This window comes from Danio rerio, chromosome 15 (assembly GCF_049306965.1).
Source record: "Danio rerio strain Tuebingen ecotype United States chromosome 15, GRCz12tu, whole genome shotgun sequence".
NCBI lineage: Eukaryota > Metazoa > Chordata > Actinopteri > Cypriniformes > Danionidae > Danio > Danio rerio.
The window spans coordinates 37,495,385-37,508,939 of NC_133190.1; the positions used below are offsets into that span (position 1 = coordinate 37,495,385).

At 35.2% G+C, this 13,555-nt stretch overlaps 1 protein-coding gene across 2 annotated transcripts; it reads right to left on the reverse strand.

Annotated features, from left to right (window-relative positions):
- Nucleotides 1-1,292: 1,292 nt before the first annotated feature.
- On the reverse strand, nucleotides 1,293-11,964 carry mgat1a (alpha-1,3-mannosyl-glycoprotein 2-beta-N-acetylglucosaminyltransferase a). Of its 2 annotated transcripts, XM_005157757.5 has the most exons (3): nucleotides 11,745-11,964; nucleotides 4,896-5,821; nucleotides 1,293-2,421 (listed from the first exon to the last, which is right to left on the reverse strand). In XM_005157757.5, the coding sequence occupies exons 2-3, from the start codon at nucleotides 5,703-5,705 to the stop codon at nucleotides 1,723-1,725; spliced, it is 1,509 nt and encodes a 502-aa protein (XP_005157814.1). In that variant the 5' UTR covers nucleotides 5,706-5,821; nucleotides 11,745-11,964; the 3' UTR covers nucleotides 1,293-1,722.
- Between the last annotated feature and the right edge of the window lie 1,591 nt (nucleotides 11,965-13,555).

Consider the following 13,555-nt stretch of genomic DNA (forward strand, 5'->3'; position numbering starts at 1 on the left):
GTGTGTGGATAGACAGATACTGTAGATGATATTATAGAGACTAGATAGATAGATAGATAGATAGATAGATAGATAGATAGATAGATAGATGGATAGATAGATAGATAGATAGATAGATAGATAGATAGATAAATAGATAGATAGATAGATAGATAGATAGATAGATAGATAGACACTATATTTAAATAGAAACAGTATTGTAGATAACGTACTATAGACATTAGACATAATAGATAAGATAGATTATCTACAGTATCTTTCGTGTCTATATTATCCATAATATCTTTCTTTCCAATTCTCTATCTATAGTCTATATTATCTACAGTGTGTCTGTCTGTCTATCTATATATCTATCAGTAGTCTATCTGTAGGTAGATAGATACTGTTGATGATATAGACTAGATAGATAGATAGATAGATAGATAGATAGATAGATAGATAGATAGATAGATAGATAGATAGATAGAACACTATACTGTCAATAATATAGACTATAGATAGATCATAGACTGTATAGACAGAAGATACACACTACTATAGATAATATACTGTAGACACTATAGATAGATAAATTGATCTTGTACATAATATAGACACTGAAGACATGAAAGCAAAATATATACTGTAGATAATAGACATAAGACACATAATAGATAGATAAGATTATCTACAGTAGTATCTTTTGTGTCTAAATTATCTAAAACATCTATTTTTCTATAGCAGGGGTCATCAAACTTGATCCTGGAGGGCCGGTGCCATGCAGATTTTAGCTCCAACCCTAATCAAACACACCTGAACAAGCTTATCAAGGTCTTACTAGGTATACTTGAAACACCCAGGCAGGTGTGTTGAGGCAAGTTGGAGCTAAACACTGCAGGGACACCGGCCCTCCAGGACCAGGATTGGTGACCCCTGATCTATAGTGTCTATATCATCTTCAGATAATACAGACAATAGATAGACAGACAGAATAAACACTGTAGATAGATAGATAGATAGATAGATAGATAGATAGATAGATAGATAGATAGATAGATAGATAGATAGATAGATAGATAGATAGATAGATAGATAGATAGATAGATAGATAGATAGATAGATTTTTTTATTATTGTTGTATGGGTAAGAAATAAAGAGTCAATTAAATGTAACAACTGTATTTTCCTCCCAAACAAAATCCCAGCACAGAAGTAAAACACAAAACAATCGAAAATACCATGATTTCCCCCAACAAAATGCAATCACAGCGCTATAAACCATACACACAATCAAATAAAGACAGTACACAGAAATTAATCAAACAATCTCCTACATTTATAGGCACTTAGATCGGTTTTCACAGTTAAAAAAAATAAGTGTTACTTTTTAAAACACATTTTACACTCAAGTTCTGTTCCTGAACAAACACTCACTGTGTGAAAAATATGTCATTATAAGATTTTTCATTTATTAGCTCTGTCAGTTTAATGATTTGACTAATCAAAATGATCGTATAACTCCTACCATTGAGACATGATAATGAAACCTGAGGCAACAAGTTGGTTTGTTTATAATCTTTGGTATCGCGTTCATCCTGAAACCCCTTCAATGAGGTTTTCCATCATAAAGCAGCACAATGATAATTAATCTCATCAATGCTGTGAAGGGAATGATGTTTACATGCAATATTATTATTTTTTTAGTGTGCTTTGCACCTTAAATGTGAAGCAGGCACAGCCCACCTCAACTCCAGCTTGGATCATACCGACTCCAACCAGCAGGTGGAGCTAAATAAACCCTCTTCCCACGTAAAAGAAAGCTGACTGCTCCTCTATACCCAGCTCTTGGGACTCCAGATTTCAGGTCGTCCATTACGCCGAGATTGCGAGCCAAACTTTTAAAACTGTCCGGACTAGAATATTGCACCCGAAATGGGCCAGATCCAGACAGTTTACCACTCTTTAAGTCCTCCAATGTGACAAGTGAAGCAGCGTAAACCTCCTTCTCAAAGCTCTCATCATATTTCTCCTTCTCTAAATAAGACAGGTCCATTTTTGTAAAAGGCACAAATTCGGTGTTGAGCTTAATAAAGCGGAGGTACTTGTCGTAGAACTGCCCCAAACTCACACCCTTTCGACCGAAGGTTAACGTTCTGGATATTTCCGGTCTGATACAGGATCTGTCTTTGCGCTGATCAGGGTGGCGCATCCAGTCATCCCAAAAGGAGGCCGGCCATTTTGGCTCAAGCTCTGCCCAGAGGTCTTTTGTGAGCATCCAGCCCAGGCCTGGGAAAAAATCAGTCCTGTACAGGAGGCTCGCTTTTCCAGGGTCTACGAATCCATCCCGGCCGTTGTCATTCCAGGCAGACACGCACCACAGCGTCGGGTCGGATTTTAACATAGGATGAAGCGCTCTGAAGTACTCGAAGAAATCAGGGGCCACCTGGTGAAAGAGATCCAACGTAGAGTTAACAAAATAAAAATGGGCTTGTGATGCCAGCAAAGAAACAGTTCATTCCATCATGAATTATTACACTTCATGCCAGATTTTCTGATTAATCAGTGGTGGGAAAAGTACAGAAAACTCAAGCACAAGTACCATTACTTGCCCAAAAATGTAGTGCAAGTAGAGTACATGGTATGAGTAAAAAGTAGCCCTTTTAAAAGTACTCACGAGTAGAAAGTAGGGTTGTCGCAATACCATGAATTAATCTTACAACACTATACCAGCTGAAGTATCACAGTACTAAATAGTATTGCGATACTGTAATTTAAATTATAAAGAAAATTGTCGGAAATACTATATTGTACACGTTATGATCAAGCAGCAACCTCCCGCTCTCTCGATAGACCGTTAATGACGATACTACAGTTTACAAACTACAGTGGCACCGCCAGTATTTTGGAGCCATAGTATCACGATACAACCATAATACTGGCAAACCATGCAACCCTAGTAAGAAGTTGTATTACATTGTGAAAGGTTGAAGTGTTTACATACAAATAGTGCATGTGTGTGTGTGTGTGTGTGTGTGAAAACGTAAGATTCTGTAGTTAATTTAATGATCGTTTAAGGCCATTTCTGTCATCATATTGTAGACATCCTTCATCTTCTCATTAGTGACATGAGGTCTAAACAGTCTCTCAGTATAAAGACTTCAATCATTTATAAAGTACCCTTTAGTTAGGTAGTTGAGTATGATATGATCAAATAGATTCTACCCATAGACAAAAGTAAATAAAGTGGTGACTGCAGGTTGAAGGAAAAACAGTGGAGTAAAAGTAGCAATAGAGCATTAAAAATGTACTCAGGTGAAAGAAAATGTCCACATTTGTTAAACTACTTAGTAAATTAAAATTCCTGAGAAAAAAAAAAGTACTCAATTACAGTGATTTGAGTATTTGTAAATTATTACTTTACACCACTGCTGATTATAAATGATGGCTGTGTTAGAAAATTAATCTGACAAGTGTACCTTCCCCTAAGGGTTTTTATAGTTGATAAAGCTTTAACTAAGAGGTAATTAAACGTAATATAAAGTTGAAGTCAGAATTATTAGCCCCTCTGTATATTTTTATAAAATAATAAATAAAATAATGCCACGTGAGATAATTCTTGAATCCGCTTGTTAAGTGTGACATCACGTAAAGTTGCTTCTGGGTCCAAGTGCTATATCAAACTGTATGGGGAGACTCAACAAATGGAAATAATAAACGTTTACAAAGCGCTGTAATAATTTCGAAAATCACGCTCGCAATATATACATCCATGCCTACAATTCGATGGCCGGAAAGTGATGAATTTTTAGAAATTGTTAAAATATTGGTGTACGTGACGCAACAAATCCAGAGACTGTGTACAACATGATTTTATATAATATTCACTTTAATGTGTGATTGAAAAAAAGTGGTTATAAACAAATATTCTAATGAGTAGCAGCTTAAACCCGGAAACCGTATTCCATACGTCACAACTTAAGAAGCGTATGGGAGTGAAGTGACGCAACTGACGCAGGTAAGTCACGTGATGATGACAAATGGCGGATGTTGTACGTCCGAGTTCCATTCATATTCAAATTCATACTGTATACAACGTACTTTTTTAACGGTCGAGTAGTAAGTTCAAACTCAAATGTAGTAGCTATTAAGTAGTTGGTGATTTTGTGCGCAACTGCATGTAGTTTTACAAACACAAACACATTTGCTCACTGTAAAACATCAAAAAATAAAGATGTCTTAGGGGCCGATCACACCGAATACGCTTTTTGCGTCGAGAGGCGCCTTTTCTGAATGGTTTACTAATGGGAACAAGCATTATGCAAGCTGCTTATGCGCCCTGTACGCCTCGCTTTTTAACCGCCAGCTTCGCTTCGCATTTTTGCCCTTTGGTGCAGTGCGCTCGCAGTTAAAAAAAAAAGTCAACTCAGAGCAAAAAAGGCAGTTACGCAAGTGGTTTCTATTTTATTCTCCAATCAAATGAAAGCAGAGGCAGGGTTTCCATTGAGGTGCCTGCAGTGTTTGTATAGTTAAGACAACAACCGAAAACTTTTGAAAATGGAGAGACTTGCAGTTGCTGTTTTGGGTTATCCAGAGCTGTACACCTCACAAATCTTGAATATTACAATATTATTAAATATTAAAATTATATTAACATCAACAGCAAAACTCGCGCACACAACGCAGCTGATTTTGCCATTCCCTTGCGACATAAAAAGCACACCACGCTTCTTTTTTCTCTTGTCAATAAAAAAGGCAGTGTGGTGCGCCTTGTGTTTTTGGAACGTAAAGGTGCGTTCAGTGTGATTGGCCTCTTAAGCTTTTAATAGTTCTGAATTCTCCTCGTCAACCATATTTTACCATCAGATTCACCTTTTTTTTTTTTATTTACACAAACAACAATCAGTGGAAGAGATTTACCTCCAAATCGTCCTCCACAACAACAACCGAAGAGTACGAAAAGGTGTTGAAGACCTGGCTGAGGGCCCATTTGTAGTGGCGAGAGATTTTGTAGTAACCCTGAAACTTCTTATGCTGAGGAGGCACGGCGACATCCGATAGATCCGGCTGTTTTATGTGTGTCAGCTGACTGCCGTATGAGCCAATCACGTCAGACGTCTCTCTGTGTCCGCAGTCCTGGCTCACTATGATGGGATGAAGCTCGGCTGATGGACGGTGCTCGATGAGTTTATCCAGGCAGCGTTTCACCGTCACGCGATTACAGGCAATGACTAAAATCGGGATGACCACCGGAGCTGTGTGTTCAACTTCTGATTTCGACTTCTCAGGAATCACGCCATCTTTGCTGTCCCACACTGACCAGTGGCTCTGGATCTGCTGTAGGATCTTCTTTTGAGCTGCAAGTTCAGCTTCGAATGCATCGGCTACTCGAATCACTTCATTCATGATATTTCCAAACTTGCCTCCTTCGGCTCTGTGCTCAGTCTCTCCAGGTTTATCCTGGTTATTGAAAGTCCCGGGACTTGAAGGGCGCCTCATAAGGACAAAAAGGAGAACAACATTCCATGCTACGAATATGAAAGCACCACAAATGACAAGAGGACTTCTCTTGCGGAGCATGGCCTTGACACAGGATGGGACACAGGATTCAGGAAGGAAGATGTGGATAGAGCATTTAGAATAGGAGGGTTTGGTGGATGGATGAGCAGGAAGAGTCTTGTGAATATTTGAATTTGTTTTCACATCATTTGCATGACGTGTTTGAGGCATCAAGTGAAGGAATATGTAATGTTACACCAACAGAAGGGGAAAGTGTGGCGTTCCAGGTTTCAGGATTGGGATGAAGACCTTTCTGTCCACAATGGCACGATGACTTTCAGGAGAGCCTGTAAAATAAGCAAGTTGAACTGATATTAAAGGGATACTTCATACAACTTTACTCATTCTTCACTTTTTCCTAACCTGTTTGAGTTTCTTTTGTTAAACATATCGGACGATATTTTGAAGAACGTTGAGGGACAAAAACTGATGTTTGAGCTTTTTTTTGTTCCTACAATAAGTCAGAATTATTAGCCACCCTATATATTATTTTGCCCAATTTCTGTTTAATGGAGAGACTATTGTCAACATTTCTAAACACAATAGTTTTACTAATTAATTGTATTTAAATTGAAATAATTTAACTAAATTAAACTCATTTCTAATAACTGATTTTTTTTTCTCTTTGCCATGATGACAGTAAAAAATTAAAAAAATTTTTTTTTTTTTTTTTAAATTTGACTAGTAATCAGCTTAAAGTGTGATTTAAAAGCTTAACTGGGTTAATAAGTCAAGACTGTGTAATTAGGCAAATCATTGTATAACGATTGTTTGTTCTGTAAATATTGCTTGACGGGGTTTAGTAACTACTGCTTTTATTCCAGCCGAAATAAAACATATAAGACTTTATCAAGAAGAAACAATATTATAGTAAATACTGTGGAAAATTCTATTAAACATCATTTGGGAAACATTTGAAAAACCTCACAGGAGTGTGAATATTTTTGACTGTACGTCAATAGCTATGGTTTCCAACATTCTTCAGAATATCTTAAATTGTGTTTAACAAAAATAATAATAATGAAAAAAAGTTGAGTGTAAGTGAATGGTAGGGAAATTTTGGGTGCTACTATCACTTTAATAAATTTCAGGGCCTGCGGCAAGATCTAGATTCATTTTTCTTCAGTAGAGATTTGTAGTCCTTGGTATAATGTAGTCAATGGTATAATGCATTGCCATAACTTTGAGAGTCAAATAATAATAATAATAATAATAATAATTTGAAAGTCACTTAGGAAGAAGACCTAGGGATTTTAATCTCTGAGGCTGATTGGGATCAATGCCTTTTATGCGACTATTCATGTTCTATAAAATTCTAGACACAAGCTTATTCAGTGCAAAGTATTACACAGACTTCACTATTCTAAAACAAAGCTTACAGTAGTAAATGTTATGCCTTGGTTTCCAACACATGTGACAAGTGTAAAGCTGCTGAGGGTACCTATGTTCAAATTCAGAGTTATTGGTAAGAAATACTTAAGTTCTTTGCTAAGGTTTATGATTGTGTTAATTGCTGACCCAATGATAGCCATTTTTGGCTGGTCAGATTTTCTGGAGACTCTCAACCAAAATGTACAGTTACCTGTTCAGTATGGCATGATCATAGCATAAAAAAGTATAGTTTGTTTCTGGAAGAAAAATGTTAGGCCTTTTTTTCCCCCGACTGGCTTCATGGACTCATCTCCACTTTACATTTGAAAAGAATTAGATATAAAATTTGGCGGAGTTCCAGAAGTGGTATTAAATGTGGGATCTTTTTTTCTAAAACACCATAAAGAATAATAGTGTTGTTTAATTTCTGAAGATTTGTCATTTTTGTCCCTTCTCCCTTTATATATATATCTATCGAAGAGTATTTTTTTAGGGTCATATGTCTTGCCATTCTCCCTTGTTTCATGCTTTATTTTACATTTTGCACAGATTATTGTTTCATGATGGGTTTGTCTGTCTGTTTCTTGTTTTTCTATGTCTGTAAAAACTATAATAAAAATATTTAAAAAAAAAACAATCATATGAACGATTAATCCGTGCTAATGGAAGTTTGCATTACAGACTTTTGTAAGCACAGCCTCATTAAAAGCCAAATGAGTCTTAAAAGGTAATACTGCTCTAAACAAGTCAATTTCTTGTGCAGACCTAAAGTTTCACTTCTGAAGACCTCAGTTTATTATCAAGAGCCAGGGGTATTTCATTTTGCCTTGCCTGCATAGGATTTTTTGCTATTTATTTTTTATTTTTTTTGCATGATTCTGAAAGTGCTGGTGATTTTTCAATGCAATGCTTACATTATAGAAGTTTCAGCTAAAAAGATTCTTTAATGTTCAACTGAAAAAAAGGTCATTAAATTTTTGATGTGAGTAAATTAACAGAAAATTGTTATTTTAGAATTGTTGTTTAGAATATCACACTGAAGTAAGATTGCAAAAAAGTTCACATCGCATTTGCAAAAGTTAATCTCCTTCATGTAGTAATGTCAATGTTACAACTTAGAGACTCGAATGCAAAACAAGTTCTTTTGCATTTCACTAGTGCACAATGAGGATTTGTTCTGAGCGAATAAAAAGGTCTTAAATGCAAAACATTAATTTAGTCAAGCATGACTAATTTACTTGCATCACACAAATATACGTTGAACAATACAAATAAAACAGATTTTAATAAGAATTTCGACAAATAAACTTCTTTAATGCGTTTATGCCTTTATAATCTTTTTCATGGTAATGTTTACTTTTACCATTTTATTTAGGGAAACTCCTGAGAGTTTTATCTCTGAACTTTAATAATAAATCTATTTAAATTGCTGCGCTTTTCACCTCCAGTCGCAATGACTTCTGGGTCTTCTTGAGTGAGTTTGGTGCTCAAGTCTGCATAGGTGCATCCTCGATATCAAGAACACATGCAGGTCCTTTAACTTGTCACCCGTTCTTGCGGTCTTGAGTTTTGAAACTGAACTTTGGCAGTCAATGATGAAGTTACACAAGATTGCTGAAGAACGCATATTGAGAAACAGCCAATGAACTGGAGTGTAAGAATATACGTAGACGTAGCAGTGTCTGATTTGAGTTGTGGGCTGTTGACTTAACTTTCAAAATACAAAGATTGGCTTTACACATAAAAATGCAAGAGAGTCGTTTAAAAAAAAAAAAATCCAATTTAGGACTCACTACAGTTTTAGTTTGGGAAAAAAATTCTACATTCATCTAGAAGAAACGTCTATAAAAATGTATATTTTATTTTCATATACTTACAGCTAAATGAATCTTAGTGTGGATGGGGCCTTAGTTTCCTGCAATGAAATTGGGGGCAATTTATGCTTTTTGGGTACAAACAAACAACTTAAAACCTAAAAAGCTTTAATTAAACTTCAATTATTTAATATTTTACTTAAAAGTAAAAGTAATTAAGATTATTTAAAAGTTTTTTAAAGTAATTATTTAGTTATTTAAAACAATGAAAAGAAATGGTGACTTGTTACGGCATCAAAAAAAACAACATGCAAATTACATGTAAATATATTATTAAAATGTATAGTGATTACGGAAATCCATTGTCAAAAGCGGTTTAGTTTAGTTTAAGATCATTGTTATGACATTTTTATTTAGCCTAACTAGCCATAGTTAGTTGAGTGTTTACTACAATTAAATTTTATTCACTACAAAATAAAAGAAAAAAACCTTTTGTGTCCAGTGTGGGCATGGGCTGGTATAAGATTCTGACGGTATGAGAACCTTAGATAAAAACATGACAGTTTCACAGTATTATGATTACTGCTCTACAATATATTCTCTTTTTAAATGTTTGGGTTAAAAAAATTAAAAATGACCTCTTTGAGCACAATATATTTTATTTTGAGAAACATTTAAAGTATTTTGGAACAGTAAATATGTCAGGCTAAATCATTTAAGTGAATCATTGACTTCTGCTGTCTTTATTGGTTTCAAAAACACTGATTTACTTACAATTTAAAACAGCATCTTATAATATCTTTTCTGCTTTTTGATGGCAAAAACAAAACAATATTTTTACTCTAAGAAAGTTTATAGTCTAAATATCAAAACAAAGGCGCTATGGTGACACTATGTTGTGCACGCGGCGCACGTGATGAAAATGGTGAATAAATCCATGCGCCGCACACTTTTCACCTGCTTTTAGATGCAATATGTGAACAGACTATGGTTGGGTTTCATTCAGCTCAGGTCAGAATAACAACACACACAAAAATGAGTGCCACGACAAGAAGCAGTGAGGAGATTTTAAATAAAAAAGTATGTATCAAGTGGCCAGATCGGCTTTTTGGTTTCTTTTATTGTGCATCCCAGCCACTAGCACCCCATCTAAAAGATTCTTTAGCATAGGGGTAATGTAGTCACTCCATTTTTAATGTTCAGCATGTATTTGAATGATGGTTGGTTCCTTTACTTAAAAGCACAGATTTGATTATCATAATTTGTTTTGTTTAGAGTTTGAGGCTTACTGTATTATTATTATTGGCATCTAACAGATGTTGATTATCTTAAAGTTTGCTTTGATTGTTCAGTATTTACGCATTACCATTGCACACACTTTGTAGCATTTTATTTTTCAAATTTGAGAGTCTCTTTAACACTTGTTTATTGTATTATAAGACATAAGAGACGAGACATTTGTGTTAAATGTATTTTTGCTTTTGACTATTAGAACTATTTCCCTTAGTAATGTTGGTAAATTAAAATAAAGTGGTTAAATAAATAAAAATCCCTAATATTGCTAAATGCTTTGGTTAAAGCACAAAGTCAATAAATATTGGTACCGAATGATATAAAACATTATATAGCAGGGCTAAACAATAAGGACTGCCTGGTGGCCCGGGGCAAGAGTAAAAGATGCTCGGCAAAGTAGAAAGGATAGTTACTGTCCCCTATCGACCAGTAACCATGAGCATGTTATTTTTTTTCCATAACCTGATGACAACCAGTAAAGTAAAAAGATGGCAACATGGAAGCAACATCAAACTATGAGGCTAAAAGAAAACGTCTGTTTCTAAAGTCTTAGAAGCAGACAATTACATGGGTACAAAATTAAGAATCTGGAAAAAAATAAATAAATGTTGTTGTCAGTTAGGCAAGTCATTTTTATAAAAATAATTTAGAATTGCAATAAAATACCAGCACATTACCTTTACTGCTCTTTCGTTTGCATAAAATCTTGAATTTTGCTCATTATACATTTATTAACATTTTTTAAAGCTTTAAATTTTAGATTCACACAGATTATTTTGCCACATTATTTAAAGTATGTGGCTAAGAAATAGCTATTAACCTTTTTTTGTGGTGGAGCCAGTGAAAACTTTGGCAGGTTAAGAAAAAAATCTCAACCTGGCCCGATCGGCCCAGTAGAAAAAAATCCTTAGCATTGAACCCTGTATATCGTCATCATTTTTTTTTTCTTTTTTGCTGTATCATCTAGCCCTAGTAGAAACAAGACAAAACGAAGTAATAAAAGCATTTTGTGCATTGCCATTTTTAAATTTCTGTGCCTGAATACCATTAAATTTCCCAGAAAACCATCAAATAGTGCTATTCAAACTCCTGAAACTATATTTATATCAGAAGAATTTACAGAATAATTAAATATCACAATATCAGAATTTTCCAAAATCGAGCAGCCCTAATGCTAACTAAAACAAACAAGAAAGTAACGTTGTTAAGCTCACTCCATGGAGACAGTTGTAACATAAACTTACCAGATCGGGTTTTTATCAAAATGTAGTGAGTTTAAGCTTAATACTACTACACAAATCTGTAGGATGATTAAGAAGTGATCTGGTTTTGTTTTCCTTTTGAATTAGGCTTACTTTTCTTACCCCCAGGTAACCATATTTTGTTTTACGTAAAGCCAATTTATTTTTAATCAATATTTCCAAGAAATAAGTGGAAAAACGCGTAATATCTTAACTATTTAGCCTCTTGGGTAAATGGATCTTATATTAAGAATGTTTAGATACCTGTACTGAATAAACAAGATGTTTAAAAGACATATTGTCCCAACAGTATTCGCAAACATGGTATTGCATTATCTAGCAGGTTTTTCCGTCGATCAATAATCTCACCTGTAGCTCCTCAACCCTTCTTCAACCAAACCTGGCTAACATTAGCACACTAAACCAATCAGTTTGTAACCCATGCGAACAGAAAATTTTACACCAGGTTGTGTAAAATAATGTCAACATACCTGACTAACATGAGTCAACGCGCGCTCACACTCTGACATGTTTTCCGTCTTCTTTACTCTGTCAGTGGACCCATACGTCCGTTGCTTTGCAGAAAATACCCCATTTCAACCGGCCCAAGTCAGTCGTTAAAATATTACGACGACTAGACGTTAAATAATCGATCAATTAAAGCGCAGTAAACTTCCTGCCTTCGCTTATACCCTTCAAGAATGTAAGAGTACTTGACTTCCGGGTAGCGTCATTTTTAGGAAGTCCCGCCTCTCCCGTCACTTACAAGGAGCTGTATGTGTGTTTACCTTAATGAGGACATACGTGTACATAATGCGCATTAGCAATGTGTTCATCGTGGATTGGATTTCAGGTGAAAAGGGGCTATGAGGACTCGTCGTGATTATGCTTATCCCGCGACATTTATTAGCCGTGAGGATCTGCTTACAGTGAAAAACAGGTGTCCGCCTCAATTTAGGGAAGCCGTGTGCTAAACATGAATGGGAAGTTATAGTTTTGAAATGGGCGCGCAGCTATTTTAAACACCTGGATATATAGATTGTGAGTTTGGGTATTTAAGTTGAGAGTTTCTGACCTAGTTTTACCAATATAAACAACTCATAATATGTGTGACCCTTTAGAACAGGGGTGCCCAAACTTTTTCATATAAAGGGCCAAATGCAGGCTTGATTGAGGGCTTTGGGCCAAATATATACTGTATATTAATTTTGCCATGGGTCATTTATTCGATAATATTTAAAAATAACTAGAAAATACACTAGTTAAGCTTACTTTGATTTGCTCACAGATGTCTTATGCATCAAAATGTAGTGAGTTTAAGCTTGATATAACACATCTGCCATTAATTGAATTAGGCTTGCTTTTTATCCCAATGGCAACTACTTTTTGTTTTATGTAAAGCCAAATTTAACATTTGATCAATATTTATAAAAGAAAAGAAAACAAATACTATCTTAACAAATACTATGACAAACATCTGCCAGATGATTTAAGAAAAGTGATCTTGTTTTGTGTCCCCTTTGAATTAGCCTTACTTTTCTGGATATATAGATTGTGAGTTTGAGTTTTAAAGAGTTTTTGACCGAGTTTTTCCCAATATAAACAACTCATAATATGTGTGACCCTATAGAAAAAAGGTGCCCGAACTTTTTCCTATAAAGGGCCAAAAAGCAGACATGACTGAGGGCTGTGGGCTGAGTAAATACTGTAAATATAAAATTTGCCATGGGTAATTGATTCTGTAATGTTTAAAAATAACTAGAAAACGAGGTTTTAAATCACATTCACCAATGCAGTATCATTTTTAACATTTTATAGTGAACTTAAAGCATAAACAATCCCATTTATAACACAAGTTCAATGCTGTATACACTAGTCAATCTTACTTTGATTTGCTTACAAATGTATTTTGCATTTGTCAAGTGACAGTATTTGCACAGTCGGATTTATTTACAGTATTTAATTGTGTCATTTAATTTAATTTATTCATTTGCTTTTTGGCTTAGTCCCTTTATTTATCAGGACTCGCCACAGTGGAATGAACCACCAACTTATCCAGCATGTTTTACGCAGTGGATGCCCCTCCAGCTGCAGCCCATAAATTATCATTCACACGCAGACACTACTGACAATTTAACTTAATTCACCTATAGCGCATATAGTTTTTGGACTAGTGTGGGAAACTGAAACATGGACAGGAAACCCCTTATCAACACGGGGAGAACATGCAAACAGAAATGCCAACTGACTCAGCCGAGGCTCGAACCAGCGACCTTCTTGCTGTGAGGCAACAGTGCTACCC